The sequence below is a fragment of the Leuciscus leuciscus genome (assembly GCF_965113295.1).
Source record: "Leuciscus leuciscus genome assembly, chromosome: 5".
NCBI classification, from domain to species: Eukaryota; Metazoa; Chordata; class Actinopteri; order Cypriniformes; family Leuciscidae; genus Leuciscus; species Leuciscus leuciscus.
Genome location: NC_138729.1, coordinates 41,082,331 through 41,106,969, shown reverse-complemented (window position 1 = coordinate 41,106,969; position 24,639 = coordinate 41,082,331). Strand labels below are relative to the sequence as shown.

Below are 24,639 nucleotides of genomic sequence, written 5' to 3'. Positions count from 1 at the left end.
GGACGTAGGCAATTATGCTATGAGGCTAAATCTCGATATATTATACATTTCGCCTTTATAAAATATTGTGTATATAATATTATATATTGTATATGCCTTTTAATTAACTTCACTGTTGTTTTGCACAGCACAACAACCATAGTTCACTGCATTGCTCATATTGTAATTATCTTTTATTATAAGTAATATACAACCCACCTTTATATTGTATGCAGTTATTTTCTACATACTAGATTTCATGTTACTACTGTTTTGCTCAAAAACAGATCCCAACTCCCCCTCTCTGGATGTAATTTGGGCATAATACGTGGAGCTAGAAGGTCCAACCACACCCATTAAATCCAGAGAGGAGGAGCTGGACTAGGTCAAGCTCAACCCATGAGGTCTAGAAAGGTGGAGCTCCGAGTCTCCGACAGTTGGAGCTATCACGGAACTCAACCAGCAGGGGGAGCGATTTCACCCTGCACTTAATCATAGAATTTATAAATATAATGTTTAGCATGTTTAAATGAGTAGTAATATTAAATATTTGACATTTAGCATGCATATCAAATGTGAATATTTAGGAATGTCAATGTGCATGTGTTATTCTGCATTGGGCAAAGGCGTGAAAAACATTTAATGTTGACAAACGAAGAGCGTTTCTCAATCCACCACAAAGAATTTAGTTGGAAAGTTGGAACTACAGTAACAAACGCCAAACTGACAGCAATGCCTGTAGTCGGGACACGCCCCCCTGTTTTTTCCCTCGAGCCCCGCCTTCTGGTTGAACGAGCCCCCTTGTTTTTCGCGCGAGCCCTGCCTGTTTCCAGGCAGATAAGACTCAACATGGCGGCGACGGGTAACGAAGAACAGACGTTGTTGCCAGATATCGAAGAGGAGGCTGAGGGCATGGAGCGAGAGATGGAGTCGGAGGAGGAAGAAGAAGAAGGGATGGGAGTTGAGCATTCCGAGGAGGAAGATGAAGAGAACACGTCTGAGGACGAGCGGGAGAATGAAGCAGAGATTCAGCGGCTGGAGGAGCAGGTGAGAGGAATGAATGAGGCTAACGACTCTCCTCACATACGCAGCTCTCAGAACACGGCACGAACGACTCTCCTGGGGAGTTTCTGTACATATATTTACCAGAACCCGTTTATTAGAGAGGTCATACATGCTTAACATACCAAATACATGGCCAGGAGTAATAAAAATACAGAAATGCTTAACTGTTCCAGAGGAATGTGGCTAGCAAAGGCTTTAGTGAGCTAGCGAACACTTGTGCCATGATATTTAATCCCTCCAAACTGCCCCTTCATTTCGCCTCTTTACTTGTTTTCCACCCATATGCAGTACCAAATGTGTCTATGGAGCTTTGTGTCCTTGCATGTCTAAAGACTTTATGTACAATTTATAAGAATAAAGTTTACTGTTGGAGTGTTTTGATGACGACACGGAGTTCAAACACGCGCCATAGAGCTCATATAGAGGGAGCTGTATGCAACGGAGTTGTCAAGAGAGACGCCTATAAGATGCTGTGGTGATTTTAGACTTGAATCATGATTATTACACATTAGTTTAGGGTTGCAGACCACATGCTGTAGCAGGAGGCTTTCAGGGGGTGAAGATAATGTTGCACAGTTTTCATGTCCACGTGTTTGCTTTGAGATTCTTTGTGTTGCTCTGGTCTCTTGGGGGTTTGACTTCTGTTTTGGAGTGGATGATGATTCTGATTTGATGAACTGTGTACAGCAGATGAAAACACCAGTGTGGCACAATAGAGGGGCTTTCTAGCAAACTGTCTAGCAAGGTCATGGGTTTTATTTCCAGGGAAAGTATGACCTGATCAAATGTATACCTTTGATGCAGTGCAAGTCGCTTATAAAAGCATCTTCAAAATGCATGTTATGCCAATTGCATAAAATTTATATAAACTGGTATTCAGCTGGTTTTCCATCTAGAAAGTATCAAATGCCCTCTAAAATATTCCGACTGACCAGGCTAGAAGATCAGAAAAATAGCTTAGACTCGTTTAAGATGGGTTTTCTTTCAGCATGAGTGTCAGCTTTCTGTGTGATTCTGTTAGATTTGGTTTACCTTTGTTTCCATGATAAATGCACAGGTTTGGTTGAGTCGCGATGGCCTTGCATTGAATTGTCCCATTCTGAATTCATTTCTGACCATCATAAATGGATGAAAGACAGTGATTTGCATGGAACAGTAGTCAAGTCCTTGTTCAACAACAACCATGCAACAGCTGTAATGCCAAATTTGCCAAGTGTTTCTGATCTCCACACCAATCAGCCAGTTTCTGTTTTGTTATAATGCATAAGAAAGCCGAGATCAAAGTTTAGCTTGTTCCCTGCAAAATATAGTGGATCAAAAATCAGTCACATTATCTGATTTATGTTTTTAAGTCCTACAGATATTTGCTCTCCGTGGGAAGTGGAACTGTTCCAGTGTCTCCCACTCTTGCGTGATAGACTACAGTGAATGCCTGCCTTGTCCAGATGAATCTTTAGCCATCCCACCCAACCAAATGTATTGGTTAAATGTTTGGAAAAAATCAAGCAAGAATCTGTGCTGATGAAGCAATGCAGTTTAGAAGACATTATTTAGTTCATCATACCTTGCATACTCCTTTAAGCGTTGCAATCATGTGATATTTTGTGTATATGCTTCCCATTTAAGCATTTTCTTTGAGCAATGCAATTTCATATTCAAGCATTTATTCTGAAGGATTTTAACATGTTTACTGATATTAAACTTTTGTAGGTCAACTTCTACAGGATACTTTTTAGGGGCTTTTGCACCGGGTAGTTATAAGAACTAGCCACCAGAGTGGTCCCCCAGAACAAAATTTTCCCTTAGGGCCGTTTTCCTGCTCAGCAGAAGAAAAAAACGTCATTCAAGTGTGTGAATAGCGATTGGTGCTCTGCCTTTTTAAAGCAACATGAACCCCAATTCCACTGTATCTTTCTCTCTTCAGACTGTTGACTTTGCACCGTCTGAACAAGCCCGTCTTATATGTTCCTCGCCATAGAAAAGCACCTCTTCAACGGACGGCGTCACAAGCTGTGCTGCCGTGTTCCGGCAAAAAGACGTATAAGCTTGTGAGGCGCCGTCAAAAGAGCTCATTGCAGCCACTGATTATATATTGTTCATAAAAAGCATCACTTAAAATTGACATTTTTTTATTTAAATTAAAAGTTATGTTCTGATCTATTATTCTAACTTACTGTTATATTTTTCAATAGGCCAAAGGTGTTACAAAGTGAAATCTTTTGCAGGTGTTTTTCATTGCAAGTTGTTCAGTAAAATTTTTTTTTTACTGTTTTTATATATATTTTTTGTGAAATTATTTGGTATTCAAAGTTGGTGGTGGGGGTGGCATATTTTTTAAAGGGGGCGAGTGTGACCAATAAAAATTGAGAACCAAACCGCTGATGTAAACTCTTTGCATGGATTTAAAAAAAAATGCCGGCTGCCATTGTTTTGCATTTGTTTGTCCAATCGATATTCACTTACGTCACTGGTAGTTCCCATTGTGCTGGGGTCTGAAGTTGGAGCTAATTCAGTCCCCCCAAAAGGCGTTTCTATAGCTAAAATCATTGGCAGTTCCTGCGGTGCAAACGCACCAAAAAGCGAGTACTTCTGCCAGTAGTTATAGAAACAATGAAAATGTTCACCTGGTGCGAAAGCTCCTTTTGTGAATCAAGATTGCAGTTGTATAATATTTTGTAAATGCCATGTGAATTTCAGAAAGCAAAAGTCAACAACCTGTGTCCCATTTCTACAGCTGTCAATCAACGCATTTGATTACAACTGCCATGTGGACCTGATCAAACTTCTGCGGCAAGAAGGGAAGCTTCACAGACTGCGCAAGGCCAGGCAGAAGATGAGTGAACTCTTTCCTCTCACTGAAGGTTGGACATCCTTCTTTTGTTTCCCTCTTCTGTTTTTTGTTCTCTTTGTGTGTCTTGTACGGTAGCCAGAGTTTTAGTGAAAGGACAACTAGTGCTTTTATAGTCCTGGCTTTTTTGTGAATTTGTTCTTGAGGTTTGAAAACACATCACTCTCCAGGAAAGTTGCTTTCCAGAAACAGGACTGAGCAACCTTGCAAGATATCAATTCATTTGAATTGTGATAGTGATTCATATTGATTTAATGAACATGATAATGAGAGTGTGTTAAAAGCGCTGGGCAGCAATATGGGAGAAAAGGGGGGAAACCTTTGAAAGTGCAGTTAGAAAATGAGATGGTGTATATAAGGAATATTTTGACCAAAATATGAAGTCTAAACATGTGTATGCATTTACAGTCTGTAAATACATGTGTATGTATTACAAACAAGTGATGATATGGCTATTGCGTGCTATGTTTGACTGAATATGTTTGGTGGAACAGAGATTTGGCTGGACTGGCTTAAGGATGAAATTCGCCTAACAGAAGACGAATCGGAACGCGAGAAAGTCTACGAGCTGTTTGAGAGGGCTGTCAACGATTATGTGTGTAAGTGTGGCTTAATTATGTTCATAATCTTCAGTTCTTAGAAACGGGTTTAATTTGGTCAAATTTTGTAGTGTTTTCTAAGTGTAATATTTTTGTTGAAGTGTTTGAGCTGACTGTAAAACACATTCAGTTACCACCAATAATCTGATAAAGAACATGTAATTATTTCTGAATTGTAAGATGGATTGTTTTGAGATAAACCTGTGCTGGGGGATTTAAAAAAGCTGCTGTTAAAGTTGAACCCATTCACAGGTCCAGAGATCTGGTTGGAATATGTGCAGTACTCCATCGGGGGAATGGGAGCTCAGGGAGGGATTGAGCGTGTTCGGTCCATCTTTGAGAGGGCACTGACTGCAGTGGGTGTACACGTGACTAAAGGAGCTTCAATCTGGGAGGCCTACAGGGAGTTTGAGATTGTTATTCTCTCAACAGTACAGGTATGTACTCGGGGTTCCTACTTGGATTTATTACAGAATATCAGCGTGGCATTAAGTGGCTGTCAAAATAGCCAAACTGAAAGGCTTGTTATTAAATATCACGTGAATAGTAATGAGAAGTATGAATTTGTATAAATATCTTAAACGATTGCAGTGTTTTGTATTGTATTGGTGTTTTAACCCTTTCTTTCTTGATCAGCCTCCTCCTGGCAGCGTTCCATCACAGGAGCAGCAGGAGCTGTTGAACGCCCAGCTTGACCGCATACACACACTCTTCAGGCGGCAGCTAGCTGTACCTCTGATGGGTGAGAGCTGCTCTGTTTCTCTCCTCTCACTCCTTCAGTCCTCCACTTTCCCATTCTTTCTTGTCTCTTTCCTTGTCTCTTTCTCTTTCCAGTGTTGGAATGAATTATCGGAAAAACGTATCCACAGGCGAAAGGTTCGGGAGAACGGATGCTGAAAGAATTTAGACTATGAATATAAGATTGCGCAATTTGGCAGAAATAAAATAAACTGAGAACAACATGTCTAGACTGAAGTGAAATCTGGTCAGATGGTATTGATTAAGACTTGAGTTACAAATAAAATTGACCATTGCATGTGGTTTCCTTTCATGTACGTTTAGGTTCTGCCAAGTAGTATAGGTTCTGTCAAGAAGACACCAGTGCTGCCAGACACTGTAACACAGGCTAGAGACAGGAGAGCCAGGAGCAGCCTGCAGATAGCCAGATGGTCTGGTTTTGTGAGCAGGTTTTTTTTTTTTTTTCTTGCCGGCTGCTTTTGGCACCGGAGATGCGGTGGAGAAAGGGATGATCACATCCCACTCAGCTAAGAGAGCCAGATTACAGATTGGGCTTTCGTACAGCACGGCTCATGTTTCTATTGCCCTATTTCTGTGTCATAAAATTGCCTTGTAGTGGTGACATAGGTGAGAAATGCAATAGTAACAGAAAGACTATTTCAAAGCATCTTTGAAACAGAACAGACACGGTGTTCCAGTAACAGTGAAAAGGTTTTGAAAGCTGAAATATCTGGATGCTTTGTTTATGTGTTAACATTGTGTTGTGTAGATATGGAGGGAACGTATGCGGAGTACTCTGACTGGGCTGATGATGGCGTACCTGAGACGGTCACACACCAGTACAGACGTGCCCTGAAACAGATGGAGAAATGCAAACCTTACGAGGAGGCTTTGGTAACTATGCCCTTGTCTTATTGCTGTGGAGACCCTTTGGTTTTCAGATTTTTCCATCATAATTTTATGCAAAATGATTGGTTATGATTTTAAAATCTTTTATAGTAGTAACCTGCTTACAGCCAAAATCAGTCTTCACAAGTGTCAATTAGAGATTCTGAATGAATAAACCATCTGTGGTTATGAAAGCTCTTTGTCCACAAACGTATGCTAATCAACACTATACTTTCACCCATTCAGGAGAAGTCAACATGAAATCTCAATTTAATCTTATTATTTACTTTATTGCACATTTCTGGTCTTTTTTGTCTTTTTTTCTTCTTTTTATTCCTAGTCTTTCATCAAACATTAAAGGCTTAAACCATCCCTGAAACAACTTCCTTTTTGGCTGACATCACTAAGGCTGCTTAACCAAATTGGTATTGGCGGCAGTCCTCCATAATTGACTGCAAAACCTGAACACTTTTCACTATTTAATTGATTCCCAGAGGACACAATCAAGTCATGCTCTACCTTTTTTTTCCTACTTTGAATATCCAGTTTTTCTTGGACATTTAGCACATTAGAGAAAGAAAATGGCTATGGGTAGCTTAGGCTGACTTTAAAGCTTGTAGACCTCAACCTGACAAATACATAAACTAATCAGTGACCCTATTTGTGTAGCAGTGCAGCATTAACATGTAGATGCTATTATTTATACTATGCAGATTTTCATATTCAAAAAATAATTCACTCAAGTCACAAGAGGAACTGAAATCAGAAAACAAATTCAACCTAACTTGGGCTGTTGCCATAGAAAGTGGAGAATGTGCCATGCTCCCAGAAAGTATAAGTAATTTTTAATAGTGAACAGAATTGCACTGCACTTATTTTAAATTAAAGCACCCAGTCACTAATTATAATTAAACTCTACAATAATCAGTTCAGTGCTCTTGCACTCTTTTAATTAGAACAGATGTAATTTCCCAGTATGGCTCTTTTTTCTGTTAAATTCAAACTGTTGTTTCTCTTTTGTGCTTTCTAATGCTGTTCTTTTTGATGTTCTAGCTGGTCTCTGAAACTCCAAAGCTGGCGGAATATCAAGCGTACATAGATTTTGAGATGAAGGAAGGGGATCCGGCCCGTGTCCAGATTATATTTGAGCGAGCACTGGCGGAGAACTGCCTTGTGCCAGACCTGTGGATCAAATACAACACGTATCTGGTGAGTGACTTGCATAAGCACACGTCCCCCTTTACCCAGCAGCCCTTCGCACAGCTCACAAAATGAATGTGCATCTGCACGTGTGCCTGCCCCACACCTCCCTCCGTTTATTCAGGAACATATTAATTGCTTTAATGGGATGGTAATGAGATGCACAAGCCACAAACGCGTAACAGCGCAGTTGCAGCTGAGAACACATTAGAGAGCCAGCACCTCACCAGATGGAGGGAGGGAGAGGGGGAAAACAGTGAGTTAACGAGATAGAATGAGAGATGGTGGAAGGCACGTAGGGGGAGAAAAAGAAGACAGAGAAGGGGAGAGAATGACACCTCCCCATATTAGCAGCCAAAGCTTCTATCCATTTGGGCTTTCTGATTCAACGACTGAAATTAATGAACTTCTGCATTAAGGGCTATGGGCTGGAGTGTGTTAGTGGAACTCATTCAGGCGGTTGAATTCCTGGCAGCTATGGATGTGTGAAGTAATTAAATCAAGCCTCCATACTTGTACTCTCTTAGGTGATTAAATTGAGATGCTATTTAACTAAATTATATGCACCCCACACTGTGAGTCACAGAGCTGCTTTGCCTAATGGATATAGGGGGTTATTACTTGGTTTTACAAAGTGCTGTATTGTATCTAAAGCCTTCTACGTAACCAATGACCTGCACCACTTCAGGAACGAGTGTTAGATCCGTTTCCATAGTGAAATGGAATCTTCATTTCTTTCTTACTAATATCCATGCGCCATCTATTCAGAGTATTCGGCTATAGTTTTATCTGTGGAGTAGTCTTGTATGCTTCAAAGAACGTTGCTACCATGATTGATACTTCAACAGATATCCCCATTCAGTCTTTGATGAAACAAAAACAGAAGAGCAGTGAGCAGATGTTGAGTTGGCGTAGGGTGTGCAAAGCAGGGATTTTATTCATCTCTCCCGTTTGTAAAGCCATTATTGCATTTTACTGAATGGTTATTGATGTAAGGCAATTTCCCACAGACTGATTTGTCTTGGCTGTAGATTAAACCTCTTTTACAATGGAGGAGTGATTCCCTGCTGAATGTCTCCTTTAGCCTGATGCTACATGTAATTTTTGTGCAGCAGACGTGCTTGTAAATGGGTTGGCAGGAAAACAGCAGTGCTGGATTGGACGGGGAATTATGGTCATTACAGACTGCTCATCACACACACCACCTGCTCTTCCTGAAGCATGTTCAGTGGCTTTGGTGTGGAAGACAAAAAGGCTGAAGACCTTTTCTGTACATTTAAACAAGCAATGCTGTATTAATATCTTGATTTTACATATCTATAAATCTGAATTTTGGTTGTATTTTGACTTCAGTTGTGTAACATGTTTCTGAGTGAAACAGAATATTCAGGTCATTCATCCTGATGTATATTTGTTTCAGTCTCTGCAATTCTGTTAAGTTGGAAAAATCAGACACAACCTAAAGTTGCAGTCATGTTTGTAGAACAAAAGTATAGTTTTTCTCATTTCCTCTGCATTTGTTTGAAACAAGCCTCATTTCTGGTATTTTTACCCGTTACATCCATGATATGTTAATAAATAGGACAGCTTTGAAACAGGATTTTGAACTTTCCCTTTGGATATATAATTTTTAAAATGTTCAGTTGGAAAATTTTCTAAATTCACAGGCAAAAGGTTTAGGTGATAAACTATCCTTTTTGTGTGTGAGTCAAATAGCTGCTCTTGGTGGATGTTGCTTGGTCACTCACACCTACTCTCTACACCTACTGCAAAAAAAAGAAAAAGATTCATTTGCTCATAATTGTTTTTGTTTTTTTTGTTCTACCTCAGGATCATCAGTTGAAAATAAAAGATGTAGTGTTATCTGCTCATGAGCGAGCCGTCAGGAACTGTCCCTGGACCATGAGCCTGTGGAAGAGCTATCTTTTGGCTTTAGAGCGGCATGGGACAGACCATCAGACAGTGACAGGTACTCGTTTCAGTCATTTCTGTGTCATCAAATGTTGTGATTTAGAACAGGGTTCCTATTGTCATGGAAAAAATCTATATAGTGAATTTAACTTTCTTAGATTATGCTCAGTTCTAAATATAAAATTATATATATTTGTGTGCAATCTCTATTAAATAATGACAAAAGGTGTGGGAACACTGTAATGTTGAATCCATTTATGAATGACAAAAACCTTTTGCAGGAATAGAACAATTTTTAACATTTTTATATGTTCTTAGATGTGTTTGAAAAGGCCCTGAATGCAGGATTCATCCAGGCGACTGATTATGTAGAAATCTGGCAATCTTATTTGGACTACTTGAGGAGACGTGTTGATTTCAGCAAAGGCAAGACCATATGCTTTTCTTTTCTGCCCTTTTTTTCTGATGTATTCTTACATTCTCAAGTTTTGGTCCACAGTCACAGCTGATATCAGATGAGTGAATCCGGTGATTTTACTATTGATGGATTTGTTGATCATTGCAGAGTGGAGCAGGGAGTTGGATGAGCTGCGGGCAGCTTTTGCACGCTCCCTTGATTACCTGAAACAGGATGTAGAAGAGAGTAAGTATCGTGTCTGATTTTATGAGGTATGAGAGCAGACTTAGTAGAAAGAAATATTTAACTACTGTCTCACTTCTTCTCAGGGTTCAGTGAAAGTGGAGATCTGTCCTGCACAATAATGCAGATCTGGGCAAAGATAGAGGTGAGGAAACACTATACCATTGCATCTGTCCATCCTCCATTAAGTAATGTCATTCTGCTGACTGCTTGTGTCTGTTTGTTCCAAACAGGCCTTACACTGTAAGAACATGCAGAAGGCCCGTGAACTGTGGGACAGCATAATGACAAAAGGGAATGCAAAATATGCCAACATGTGGTTGGAATATTACAACCTGGAAAGGTCAGTCATTTTCATCCGTTTGTGCAAAAAGTCATATGTTTTTGCTTCTGTTGAAGAACAAGATTCTCTTTGAATAATTCTCAAATCATGCTGGATAATGTGATCAGCAGGTTTTACACAAACTTGTGGAGTTTATGCAGCTTGTTGTGGCAAAAGGGTGTCAACCCAAATACTAAAATATTCTGAAATTCACGTTCATTTGAGGGGAAAAAATGTGTACAGTCTAGACTTTTGGACCCCACAGTATTTCTGGAAGCTGTTAAAGTAGTGGTTTTTACCCAGGGTCTTGGCAAACTTCCAAGTGGGGTGTGCAATAATATTATTGGTTAATATCATTTTTCACTGGCTGTGTGACCTTGGTTATATCAACAGAAAAATCAGTTCAGTTTTAAAGATTGAGCAAGTTATTACATTTTATGCAAACAAACATTTGCTCTATCAGAATAATGTGTGCTAATAGATAAAATCTTTTTCTATTCGACTCTATTAATCACGTTTATATTAACTGAATTACTTAAATATTTACTGAGGAGAATACTAAACCATGAGCGTTTAATATATAGCTATAGGCTATTATAGGAATATAACCTATTCCACGCTCAAGCAGAGTTTTTGTTCATTTTTGTGACGCGCTTCAGTTCACGGAGACCGAGATGGCATAAAGCGCATCCTGTTAGTTTTCTTTATTTTACAAAGGCACCCAATGTGTTCTTGTTATTGTGAGTTTACAAAAATAAAAGTAGAGTTTCGATTATGTATTTAGCTATTGTTTAGCTTCCATACTCCACTCAAACACTTGAGTGGATGAGGCCCGGTGTTATATACACCTAGGATGACTTGAGGGTGACTAAATCATGGGCTAATTTTCATTTTTGGGTGAACTATCCCTTTAATGTTTCAAATAAGTCATATTTGAGGTCGATGGATAATAGGGATGAACGTTTTGGATTTCCGGCCTGGCATACTGTAGTTACCACAAATAACCGATGTTCAGGATCTGTCCCTCACGGACTACATGACTTGATTACATTTTATGAAAACAAACATTTGTTTGTTTTATCGTGTGCTAACTAGTGTTGTCACGGTACCAAAATTTCAGTATTCGGTACCGATACCAGTGAAAATCCACGGTTCTCGGTACCAATTTCGGTACCAAAGCTTAATTTAGATTAAATTTACATAATTATATTAAAGTGTATATCACAAAGATGGAAACTGTAGTATTAAAAACACTTTACAATAAGATTCCATTTGTTAGATAACAGTAGATAAAATGACCTAACAAAAAAAAACAATAGTTATATACTGTCGCAATTATTCTCCTTTAGGGGTTAATTTAAAAATACATTTTTTAAATCAAAAGTTAACATTATTTCTGTTAACATTAATTAATGCACAATGAATGAAGTGAACAAACATGACCAATCAAGTGTTTTGTATTAAATAACATTCACAAACGTTAATTAATGTTGTAAAAATATATTGTTCACTCAATGTGTTATGTTAGATAACGCATTAAGTGATGTTAATGAATGGTATCTTATTGTAGCATTACCAAACTATACAGGAGATAAAATATGTTTTATTTGACTTGACTATACTTTTATTTAATCCAAAACTGTATTCATATTTAACTTTAAAAGGGCTTTTTAAACCTGCTAAGAGTTATCCAGCCAAGAATAAGACTAGAACTGCTTTTCTGACGGACTGATATTAATGACGGCTTTTTATTTCTCATCTCCATAAATATATCTAGTAGTAAAGCTAATGCAAGGGCTAGAAATCAATTAATAGGCCTATGTCACACTTCCTCGTCGTCATGGAGAGCGCAGTTCGCACAAGCGTTTGTACTCCCGTGGCGTCTGTCGTTGCTATTCATCCATGAACGCACATGGAAAAGCGCGCCGCTTCTATTATGAGCGCGCTTGCCGCGCGCCATTTGAAATAACCATAGACAGTATAAGAAATAACGTATCTGCACGCGCAAAAACATCAGCACCACATCAGCAGCAGCACCGCCGATCGCCATCAGCGCTTTTATGAAGAGGACGCAACTGCACGCGCTTCGGGCATGCACGCGCATCAAGTACCGGGTTTGAGAAAACCTGGTACCGTGACGTTAAAAAAAAATTAGTACCGAAGTACCGGGTCTTTTGACAACACTAGTGCTAACAGGGCTGCCCCTGACTTAGCCCTAGCTAATAAGTTGTTGAGGTTATTTTAATTTATTTTAATTGCTTGTGTGCTTGTTGATCAGGTCCTATGGAGATACTCTTCACTGCAGGAAGGCTCTTCACAGAGCTGTACAGTGTACATCAGACTACCCTGAGCATGTGTGTGATGTCCTGCTCAACTTTGAAAGAGTGGAGGGTGAGTTTAATTCATGCATATATATATATATATATATATATATATATATATATATATATATATATATATATATATATATATATATATATACTGCTGTTAATGTGGGTGTCCAGCTTTGAGTGTTTATGTGGGTTTTGTCTCTCACAGGCTCTCTGGAAGACTGGGATGCTGCAGTCCAAAAAACAGGGACCAAACTCAACAGAGTCAATGAGCAGAGAGCAAGAGTCAGTCCTATAACTAGCCTTTTTGGAATTTTCTCCAAACTTGGCATACATTTCAATTTCATTTATGCCCTTTTTCCTGTTAAAAATAACAGAAATATTTAAGCATTCAGATATATGCATGCATCATGTTTGAGGCATCTGGCAGGAAGCTCACCATGTAGAAATGTAATTTTTATTGTTTAGAAATGAGCCATCTATATGCTGTTTCTGCAGGTGGCTATAAAAGAGGCTAACCTAGCCAGACAAGAGGAGGAGAAAGCTGAGCAAAGGAGGAAAGCCAAGGCAGATAAAAAAGGCCAAAAGAAGAACCAGAAAGCAAACAGAACGGGGGATAAACGGAAAGCTGAAGACGATGGCGAGGAGGAATGGGGAGAGGAAGCAGGTATGGATGGAGAGCTTTAGGTTCTATAATTCTGTTAAGTATATAAAAAAATAAAAAAATCAGTTTTCAGAGAAATTTGAGGTTATTTCCATTTGTAAAAGGTAACAGTGTGGTTCAGACTTTAGCTGTAGTGACATATCAAATATGTGCAGAGCTGCCATCCAAGAGGCTCAGAGGGGAGGAGGACTTTGGCAGCACGGCCACAGAGGAGCTCATGGAGACAGAAAGCGGGCTTTTCGGCCGACGAGCTCCACCACCACGTAAAACTGAGCCTCCTGGTTTCCGTAAGAACCAGCAGAGAGCGTCCGAAGCACAGCGAGAACCCCAGGACGTGTCAAAGGAGCAGCGCAAAGATGAAAATAGTGTGTTTGTCAGTAACTTGGCCTTTAATCTGGAAGACCCCGAGGGCAAGCTGCGAACATTGTTTAAGGGTTGTGGGACAGTAGAGCAGGTGCGGCTCGTGTATACACCAAAAGGTGTGTTTAGAGGCTATTGCTACGTGCAATTTGAGGACCGGCTAGCTGTACCTGAGGCACTGAAACTAGACAGGCAGGAGGTGGATGGGCGGCCCATGTATGTGTCTCCTTGTGTGGACAAGAACAAGAATCCTGATTTCAAGGTATGTAGACTGTATACTTCTGAATTTTTGGTGTTTCCATGTCATCCCTATGTTCAAGTAAACAATTAGTACATTCCCTTTGGCGAGTATTGGTTGGCTTTTTTAAAATGTTAATAATTTTTATAACAATGTCTTCCCGGCAGGTTTTTAAGTACAACACGTCAATGGAGAAGCACAAGATCTTTATCTCGGGCCTGCCCTACACCTGCACTAAAGAGACACTGGAGGACCTCTTTAAAGAACACGGCACAATCAAAGCCATCCGGCTTGTCACCAACCGTTCAGGCAAACCCAAGGTGTGTAGGTCTCTGTCATCAACATGAATACAAAACACGACTGTCCCAGTATACCTGAAAGAAGAATCTCCAAGCTGATGTTACCAGAATATATTACTCATGTCCAAAAGTTACTAAAACTTACAGGAATAGGTTGTTTTCTCTCCACAGTAATTTATGTGTGTGCTCTGTAGGGTTTGGCATATGTGGAATATGAGAATGAGGCACAGGCTTCACAGGCTGTGCTGAAGATGGACGGCACCATGTTGGAGAACTTCACACTCTCTGTTGCTATTAGCAACCCCCCAAGAAGGAATATGGAGGAGAAAGCAGCACCTAGTCGAATCCTGGGGGCAACAATGCAAAGGCAACCTCAGGGAGCGTAAGTACTTGATGCGGCTGGTCACATGTGTTGGATTTCTGCTTGTAGCCAAGACCACAGTTTTTCTCAACATAATTACTAACATTCACAAAGCCCCATGTCTCCAGAATACTGTTGTTGTTGTTGTTGTTGTTGTTGTTTTGTAATATTTGATCTGGGAAAGAAAAAGAGGTTTCAGCTGCCTGTTTAACTATAAACTGTAACTATCTTGTAGGGCTGAGCGAATAATCACATTAAAACAAAATTGTGATATGACATAGTGATTATCAAATCACAAAGGATGCAATTTAATTAAATAAATGTATGCGCTGTGTGTTTCAGAGTGAAGTGGCATTTTCGTTTTCTCACAGCGCTTGCAGAGATGAATTTATGTGGAGCAACATTTACTGCGAACTGAGTTGCTCTGAGTTTGGGTCGCTTATAACATGCATTTAGGAACAACATATGCCAACCATTTTACCAGATTTGTAAAGAGAAGCGCTTATAAACCTGTTGCTGTAAGCTCCCCCTAAAATAAAATGTTCTTAAATACTCTGTTACAGTGAAATATTACAATACATATTTATTTTGTTTAATATATTTGTATTTAATCATTATATTGATCATAATAAAAATAAAAATTATTATTATTTATTAAATGTATATATTTAAAAAATTGGGCAGATTTTTCAGACTCACAAAATAGCACAGCAAGTGTTGTGTTGTTGTTGTTTTTTTAATCAAATTTAAATCTTAATCACTTTTTTGTTTTTAATCAGAAAACCCACAATTCAATTTTCCCCTCCCAAATTGTTCAGCCCAAACATCATGTGACAAAGTCTCTGTGTTTAACATCCTACAGTTTTCCAATTTTCTTTTCACAGTCCTGATTTACTGAAAACATCATTTCTTTCTCTTTAAACTAGGGATGTCAACGATTAATCGACGATCGATTAATTGTCGATAATACATTTAATCGATACAACTTATCGATCATCGATTAAGCAGGTCTTCATGCGCGTGCGCGCTGCTCAACCGCGAAACATGTAAAGCGAGCGCGCCGGAGTTATGTTTGGGACCATTTTACACCTTCATCATGACTATAAGTTTGCGTGTGCATTCGCAGCCTTTTGTTTTGTGCAAATGTAAGTTGTAATACTGTTTATTTTCTGTAGGCCTATCTATATCTGATTGATCTCATATTGGATGCATTTGGTTAAGATCAGCTTCAGCGCGCACAGCTCAAACGGCAGTGCACGACTAATAATGACTATTGGGACTGTAATATCACATAACATTATAAAGAGAACAATATTGTAATAAAACATTGTGAATTATTTGGGTTTAGTTGCCGTATCACGTTGCTCCAGGAAGACCGCGTCCACAACATGAGTAGTTCTGAATGAATGGCACACAACTTAGTTCAAGTTCACTTGTGCATGAATTTGCGTCATTTTGTGCAGATATAATTTGTAATATTATGTTTATTTTGAATATATCTGATTAATCTCATATAGGACGCGTTTCTTTTAGATAAATAACGTGCTAGCAAAGTGCTCCAGTTTAACGGTAGCAGATTCATTCAGCGCGTGCAGTTGTTCAGGAAGAGCGCGTCCACAACAGTCACACATTCTAAGCGCATATGAGGCGGCGTTGGTGACACGTTGTATTAGTAGTTATATTAATTTAATTATCAATCACATCGAAACATTTTACAATCCTACTAGCCCTTTATTTATATTTAAAACCATTCTAATTGATTTGGTGAGGAACATATAGCGTTTTGAGCAGCATTTGCTGACCCTGTCATGCTGTCATAGCCACTGCAGTAGACGCATATCACAGTATTAAGGCTAACGATTAATCGATTAATTGATTGTTAATTTAAACGACGATCGATCATGGGAATTTATGAAAATTGACATCCCTACTTTAAACATTATCATTTCTTTTCAGAAGGGGAAAAGGACGCACTCAGATCTCTCTGCTGCCACGCTCTCTGTACCGACAGAGTGCTCCAGATGCCAAAGCGGAGAACGGGACCGTTTCTGTACCACATGCCACAGTGACAGATGGAGTGCACGGAGGACCTGGAACCACAAGCCTGGACACGCAAACCAAGTCTCTGTCCAATGAGGACTTTGCCAGGATGCTGCTCAAAAAGTGAAATTGTATGCAGATAACACAAGAGGAATACCTGCCTTCTGACAGAAAGCCATGCTGTGTCCTTACCAAGTCCGGCGGAGAAACAGCGTTTTAATTTAGCCAACTTTCTGTAAATACGTGACCACCCTAGATATATAATTAAACTATTTTAACACCTAATCAATGGAGATGTGAGCTGTATTGTTTTCTTTAAATTCTTAGTAATAAAGAAAGGGGGCAGATTTCAGATTTTGTCAGCAAGTATTTTTTTAACAGGATGTTAAAATGGATGATGTGAACCATTGTTTAAAAAGGTATATGCAAGAACATTTAATATGAAAATACATGATGCATCATAAGTTTCAACACAGCTTAATTTCTCAATAGGTCCCTTTGGGGCAGCTGATCTGTAGATGCGTCCTGCACCCCTCTGCCTTGTCAAAGCAAACAAAAATATAAAGATCAAAACCTTTATTTTATATAATATCTGAACTGCATGTTGTATAAATAATTTATTTGCAGTACCACGACCATTTGAAACAACTATTTTGCATGTGTAGATTTACAACATACTTCTGTAATGTCTTCATAAAAGCTCTAAATGAAGATTTAATAGGGTAATAGATGATCTTGTCAGCAAATAAAATCCAGCACCTTGCCAACAACACATTTGTGTCCAAGAGGTTCAACTTTGGTGTTTATTAGACTCTGCAGCGCTTGATTTAAAAGCTGTGTCCTGTCCTGGAAATTAGTAGATTCTATTTGCCGAGTTTTATCACGCATTTTTGTATTTTCTCCAAGCGCTGCCCTAGAATCTTGTTTAACTGCTGACACGGCTTGTAAACCTGCCTTACCTTGTGTACTCAATAATGGTCTGAAGGTTAAAGCTTGCGCTCCACAGCCAGATTCAAGTCAACATTCAGTGTAGAATCTTAGATTTCACATGCGTACGTGGTCATATTCAAAAGGCTGGCTGAGCACGATAGTTTTACAACCTATTTGGACCTTTCCTGAAGTTGAATCTATGCAGCTGTATATCGCTAGAACCTTCCACTACGAGTTCACCTGATTGTGAACCCATCATATACTGTATTGTATATATATACACAACATATATATCATCTAAAATGTCCTGGATATTAGTATTATTTACTGGTTTTGATGAAAATGATGGACTTGTGTATTTCATCCACTATTAAACGTTAAGCTGATGTATTTCTTTAAACTGCAGTGTTCTACACTAGACAGTTCCCTCCTGCATTGTTCTTTTGATTGTGTTTGATTCTTGTTCAACCCCTCAATGGTTGGCCATAGTTTTGTAAAACATTTGTATATTTTGAACGAAGTAAAAAAAAAAAGAATAAAAAAAAGTAGCTCTATATATTTGCGTTTGATCACCACAGTGGCCTAAAGTAGTGATTGAGAAAAAAAAAAAAAGTGCTGTTGCAATGTCTTGTTCCACACTAAAAATAATAAAAACATAGAATACATGTAATAAATTGTGCACTTTCTTGATTTGGTTAAAACTCAATTATTTGATTATAGATTGGTCATTTTTATTTACCAGGTCAGTGTCATCTTTAGGCACTCAATAATTTCTAATAATGCTCTTCTTGTATTTTCTGTGTTGCTCAAGTTGTATGTAGTCATATGGTTTCATTTAATTTGATCCTTTTTGTTTTAAGGCCTACATTGTTTAATGAAGCAATTAAATGTATGTGGTTGTCAAACATATGACTTGTGTGATATTTATGCTCACATTGATTTTTAGCCTTGTTTAAAAACAAATTCATAAGTGGACCGGTTTGATCTTTTGTCAAGGGTACATCTGACATGTTTCTGTTTATCAGCAGGTCATATTTCACTACAGTGGATATTATTAACCTGTATATGAAAAGTCAAAAGGAAATTAAGACATAAATCCACTAAATGCTAAAAAGAAATGAGAAGTTGCAAAATAATTTATTACACACAATAATAAAATAGCTTTTTATAAGTAGTAATATAAATTAAACCTGTTTAAATAGATCAAACTAAAGTGCTTGAAAATAGTGGCAAACCCCAAAATAATCAAGTTATCTTTTAAGATACTTATTAAAAAAAGTTCACATTGTGAATAAAACATTTCAACAATATTCCTGTAATCAATAATCTTCCGAAATAACATTTTGAACAGCTGTAATCAATTATAATATCCCTTGCATCATACATCACTGAATAATCATTTTCATATTGCAAAAGAAGAAAATGTACTTCAGTTACATTTAAAAATGAATGACCTTTTAAAATAAACCTTAAGAAACTTGTGATGTAAAACTAATTCAGGGATTATGCTCTAGGTAATGGCAAAGGTTTCATTTTTGAACATGACATTTCTGCTAGTCTTATGCAAAGAGAGAAATGTGTTATAGAAAACAAGTTGTAGAGTTCACAATAAATGTACTTCAGCTGGGAAAGCATCTGAAAATCATAAACCACATTAAATCTTTCAGCATTTCACAGACCTGTTCTCTTTCCAAGAAAAGAAAAGCTTTTCCTTCATTTCTAATTTAAAACTGGCTACAAAGTTGTAGGGGTAAAATATGGACATTTTAAATGGTCAAAAAACAAATAAACATAGGATTTGTAACGAATATAGCTACACATTAAATGCACAACAACAACAAAAAAAACTCAAATTGGATCCACAATTTGTCCACGTACTGTAGGACCCAAGCTAGCAGTAAAGGTTGGACAATGATTTATTTCAGAGGCTGATATGGACCATATGGCACTTCAATTTACATGCATGTGCAATCTTTTCCCATCTACCAACACATCTTTCAGCTATGCACAGGTATGGTGCGTTTACAGTCAGGACAGGCGTGATTACTTGACCCAGGCAGCCCAACTGCATGCTCGGTTGTGGCTATCAGTAGCGTGTCAAGTGTAATTTCTGTGCATTTCGCAATAAACCGAATAAAGGGCCTAACGTCACCCTCGTTGGCTGTATCCAGGGCGTTGTAATACTCTACCCTCTGCTCTTTCCGAATGGTGATCGGTGGATAACTAGCTTGCATTAGAATTAAATTCATGAGCAGGCGGGACGTCCGTCCGTTCCCGTCCACAAACGGATGCACGTAAACCAGTTTATAGTGCGCGAGAGCTGCAAACTCCACCGGGTGTAGATGCAGCGTTTCCTCAGAGTTCAACCACTGCACCAGCTCCTGCATGTGCCTGTCTAAGTCCTGCGGGTGCGGTGGGATGTGATGTCCCACGAACACCTGGCTAGCTCGGAATCGCCCGGCTTCCACGGGATCGGCGTAGCCTAGAACCCGCCGGTGGATCTCTAGGATGTCATTTACAGTGATCGCTCCAGCACGGGACAGCAAGGTGGTGTTGATGTACTTCATGGCTACATCTACACCAATTGCCTCATTCTGTTCTTGAAGACTCTTACCTGGTACAGCATATCTGGTCTCAATAATATGGCGAATCTCCGATAGAGTGAGCGTGTTGCCTTCGATAGCAACGGTGTGGTAAATATGATGGTAGTAGGTCTCCTCCATGACCCGACGCAAGGCAGAGTTGCCCTTGGGGATGGACATGAGACGTCGCACCTTTCCATCGATGATTCCAAAGTGGCGTTGATCTATTTCCTCTACTAAAGGGAGAGTGCGATCCCTGCTTACCAGAGCCTTCTCGTTACAGGGCGAGATGGCGAGGGCCTTGGTGTAGAGGTGGTCAGCTTGGACAACATCTTTTTCCTCCTCCAGAATGGTTCCCAGTTCAGTGAGCGCATCCACAAACTCAGGGTTCATGTTGAGTGCGTGGACAAGCAGTTTATGAGCTTTCTCTCTTTTTCCATTTTTCTTCATCTCCAAAGCCTGCTGGAGAGCCGCCTTTGCCTCCAACCGAGTCTCTGTAAACAAGCAGATGGTGAGCGTTACACAATATGACATTCCAGCTGAGAGACGCATAATCAAAAGGCACTATCACTTATATTGAAAGTACGTTTTTTTTTTTTTTTTTTTGTCGTATATACTTGATCTGATTTTATTACACAGTTAATTGCTTTTAAACCTGACAAACATTCAAAAGCTAGATGAGACAAAAGCACGTTAGAATAAGAAACTGTCAAAAAATAAAATGTCATTCACAAACAAACCTTTTTACGTAATATCTAAGAAATTGGAAATTCAACAAGAAAAAAAAGTCATGAAAAAGTGGGTGTTACCAGAACAGTGTTATTGTTAACTAAAACTAACAAATTTAAAACATATAAACTAAAATACTGATAAAAAACAAACAAATAAAAAGCATAATAAAATTAGTAAAACCATTTATTATATATATATATTTTTTTTGATTAAAAATACAAAGAAAACAGTAATACTGTGAAATATTATGACAATTTAAAATATTTCTATTTGAATATATTTTAAAATATAATGTATTCCTGTCACATGATTCTTCAGAAATCATTCTAAAATGCTAATTGGATGCTCAAAAAAACATTAATTATTATTATCAATGTTGAAAACAGTTGTGGACAATTTACTTTTGAACGGCAGTGTATAATGTTACAAAAGCTTTCCATTTATGCTGTTCTTTTGAACTTTCTATTCATCAAAGAATCCAAAAAAAAAAAAGTGTACATAACTTTTTTCAACGTTGATACTACTACTACTACTACTACTAAACGTTTCTTGAGCATCAAATCAGCACATTAGAATGAATTCTGAAGAATCATGTGAATCTGAAGATTCAGCTTTGCATCACAGGAATAAGTTACATTTTAAAATATATTTAAATAGAAAACGGTTATTTTAAATTGTAATAATATTTCACAATTTTTTTTTTTTTTATCAAATAAATGCAGCCTTGGTGAGCATAATAAACTTCTTTTAAAAACATAAAAAAATCTTACCAATCCGAAACTTTTGAATGGCAGTGTGTGTGTGTGTGTGTGTGTGTGTGTGTGTGTGTGTGTATATATATATTTTTTTTTTTACAGTTTCAGAGTTTCAGACTGGAAAAAGACATTGCAATTATAAGACACTGAACCAGGGCATCTGAAATATATATAATTTAAATGATTAATAATGTATTTAGAGACAAGCAGAAGGACTAATTTCAGAGGAAAAACCTATTTAAGATTATTAAGATTTTTTATTTGGAATAACATAAATAATTAATCAATACATTATGCACAATAAGTCCAGGGACGTGCATTAAGAACGTAAATAGAGTCAGCAGAATCTTCAACTGTACCTTTGCTGGGCTTGAGTTTTTGTGGCAGGAGGTCCAGCGCTGTGAAGGGGACCGTCAGGCTGGTTGTGTGGACTACAGGCCGCTGGACACCCCCCCACAGCTGGCAGCGCAAAAGAGCAATACCCTTCAGTGTGGCACAGCATTGCTCCTCTATGCCCACTAAAGGCAGCCACAGAACACATACTGATCCCAGGAGGGCAAACAGAACGGGCCCCCAACTCCAGAGCAGAGGACTGCTGCTGGCATGGCGAAATACTGCCAGAGCTGCCATCAGTCGAGGAATCCAGATTCCCCAGGCCACATGTCCGACATTCTAGCATGAAACTGAAAACCTGGGAGAATAGAAAACCTGGGAGAGAGAGAAGGTTAAGACAAAAGATGTTAAATCAAGATTTAAAGAAAATCCCCTTACAGTCAAATGTGAGTCTGGTGGATCTTGGGAATTCTGACAGTTTATGAAATAGTCTGAATGCTTCCTTCTTATGTTCAGTGATTTTTTTTTACCACACTTACAATCATGCTCTTTGGTAGTCCGATGATCAGAGGAAAATGTACTTATGGTCAGGAGTGGCCACAAATACAGTAATTTACATATTTTAAACCACCTAACCAGTAATTGAAATGTACACCCGTCTTGTATGCTGTTTTAAACACACTGGCGTTTTTTCTTTTTAAATAACACGATAGTTAAATAACGTTACTTATAATATTGTAGAACAAGATATTTCCACATCTGACACCTGAAAGATCACCCGATGGTAGACACATTAAAATAAACAGTCCATGACTATTAGCAGTTCATGACAAGTCATTACATCATTCATGCATTTAATTTCTAAAGAAAGACTTTATCCCAAACCTAAAAGCAGCGGCTAGTTACGTCCTTTATAAAATGTAAAACAAGACGCAAATGTTCAGACATACCTTCTTGGTTATAGACGTGTCATCGTCAATATAAATCATGGATATGATCAGAAATGTTTGCCCTGCTGTTAGCAACGTCAACTTCCGCGAAAAGAGTATCGCATGCTTGTAAAGTTAAAATTGATTGGTTGGTTTTACCAAGTATGCGTTCAGTGATTGGTCAGATATTTGCCACACACCCTCGTGCAGCAACACATTTTTCAGATCGTGAAACTACATGATTGGACAAGATGGATCGGTTGGTATGTAATGTTATTTACTGTTAATCTAATAAGCATTTTTTGCCAGTTACAATATTATTTAAACAAAGATATGTATTTAAGTATATTATATTAGTTAAATTAATGATACACTATGAGGAAATTATTATTTTATTTTTTTTAGGAAAGATTTTATTGTCGTTGTTGTAAATCAAATGTAAGTTATACAATGTAAAAAAAAAAAGAAAAAAAAAAGGTATTGCTAATTTCTTTTATTTCAAATATTTATCCTACTATCCTGGCTTCTGCCTGACAGTGTAAACACTAGAGGTCAGTATTGCCTAAATCACAAAGAAAATAAATGACAGCTCTTTTTTATTATTTATTCCTTGTTTTTGCGTTAGGATATGATTACGTTGCAGAAAGAAAGACACGGCTCTTATCTCACAAATAAGTTCTGTGTTTTCAGAAATCCAATACCTTAGTAGGCTAATCCATACAACATATTATCGTCTAAAATGATGTGGATGTTGTTAGCTCCTGTACATTAATCAATTTCTTCTTTCAGAATTAAATTACTTCAGTGCAGATGCCATGTATACATTCATACAATAACTTCAAAATGATTTATTCTGGTCTAACTTGTGCTGGCATATCAATACATCTAAAAAAGTTATTATAGCCTAGTTATTGTTTTACTTGCTTACTGCTCTGTGCTTTGCTCTCTCACTCTTGTATTTTATCTCCTAACTTCAGCAAATCAGCACAGTGCTCAAACCATAAAGCTTGGTGCCAAACCTATATTAGAAACTTTCGGGACAGGAATTTTTATCCAACCATCCTTCCCTCTATACCAGCAGTTTCCATTCCTGAGATGGAACAACACAGCTCCCTTTATTTAGACGAAAATGCCTCCATCTGGTTCAGAATTTACTTGCTCCACAAACTACCACATGCTTCTGATTGCAGTTCTTGAGCAAAGTTACTTGCAGTCCTGCCAGAGCACACAGGAAAGCTTTATCCTGACATAACAGAAAGAGCAGTCAGAACTCCTTAAAGGGAGAGTTCACCCAAAAATCCCCAAATTCTGTCATCATTTACTCACCTTTATGTTATTCCAAACATTTATGGGTGTCTTTCTTCTGTTGAACACAAAAGAAGCTACTTTGAAGAATGTTGGTAACCAGACAGTTGACGGTAGCCATTGACTTCCATAGTAATTGTTTCTCTCACTAGGAGGTCAGAGGCTACCATCAGCTGTCTGGTTACCAACATTCTTCAAAGTAGCTTCTTTTGAGTAAAAATTTTTTTTTTTTTTAAAACTCATATGTGTTTATAACAACATAGGAATTTTCAGTTTTGGGGGAACTATCCCTTTAAGGAGGATTTCAGTGAACTCTTTGAAACACTCATCAGCGGACCACTCCCAACAAAAGGAACTAATATGTGTTCAAGGTGTAAATAGGCCTACATGGCTGCTGCAAAACATGCAACATGAAAGGACTGAACTTTATTGACAACTTCAATCTTTTCTAGAGTCAAAGACAACTGTTTAAATCAGATGGCCTCCACCCAAACAAACTTAGTGCATGAGTGCTAAAGGACAATATCCACTTCACCCTCAATCATCCTTCAGTAATGTGTGCCACTGCACTCAACCAAAATGGTGCACACA

The 24,639-nt window shown here is 38.2% G+C and overlaps 2 protein-coding genes across 2 annotated transcripts; one reads left to right on the top strand and one right to left on the bottom strand.

Moving 5' to 3' along the window:
• The first annotated feature begins 792 nt into the window (after positions 1-792).
• On the top strand, positions 793-17,957 carry sart3 (spliceosome associated factor 3, U4/U6 recycling protein). The gene is made up of 19 exons (XM_082170218.1): positions 793-1,026; positions 3,779-3,905; positions 4,387-4,491; positions 4,744-4,928; positions 5,128-5,233; positions 5,999-6,123; positions 7,171-7,326; positions 9,148-9,286; positions 9,547-9,654; positions 9,794-9,871; positions 9,955-10,013; positions 10,102-10,211; positions 12,469-12,581; positions 12,729-12,805; positions 13,019-13,187; positions 13,340-13,806; positions 13,950-14,102; positions 14,276-14,463; positions 16,399-17,957. Exons 1-19 carry the CDS (start codon positions 829-831, stop codon positions 16,607-16,609), a joined length of 2,874 nt encoding a protein of 957 aa, XP_082026344.1. The 5' UTR covers positions 793-828; the 3' UTR covers positions 16,610-17,957.
• A 573-nt stretch (positions 17,958-18,530) lies between these two features.
• Positions 18,531-22,880, bottom strand: ficd (FIC domain protein adenylyltransferase). The gene is made up of 3 exons (XM_082170352.1): positions 22,765-22,880; positions 21,841-22,189; positions 18,531-20,488 (listed from the first exon to the last, which is right to left on the bottom strand). Exons 2-3 carry the CDS (start codon positions 22,109-22,111, stop codon positions 19,410-19,412), a joined length of 1,350 nt encoding a protein of 449 aa, XP_082026478.1. The 5' UTR covers positions 22,112-22,189; positions 22,765-22,880; the 3' UTR covers positions 18,531-19,409.
• Between the last annotated feature and the right edge of the window lie 1,759 nt (positions 22,881-24,639).

What these genes read in the sequence shown, in the direction of transcription:
- ficd (XM_082170352.1), bottom strand. Translation starts at nt 22,111, where the DNA reads ATGGCAGCTCTGGCAGTATTTCGCCATGCCAGCAGCAGTCCTCTGCTC. An exon ending in AAAACTCAAGCCCAGCAAAG is followed by an intron (nt 20,489 to 21,840) that starts GTACAGTTGAAG and finishes GCTTGTTTACAG; the next exon opens with AGACTCGGTTGGAGGCAAAG.
- sart3 (XM_082170218.1), top strand. Translation starts at nt 829, where the DNA reads ATGGCGGCGACGGGTAACGAAGAACAGACGTTGTTGCCAGATATCGAA. An exon ending in TCAAATACAACACGTATCTG is followed by an intron (nt 7,327 to 9,147) that starts GTGAGTGACTTG and finishes GTTCTACCTCAG; the next exon opens with GATCATCAGTTGAAAATAAA. An exon ending in CAACTTTGAAAGAGTGGAGG is followed by an intron (nt 12,582 to 12,728) that starts GTGAGTTTAATT and finishes TGTCTCTCACAG; the next exon opens with GCTCTCTGGAAGACTGGGAT.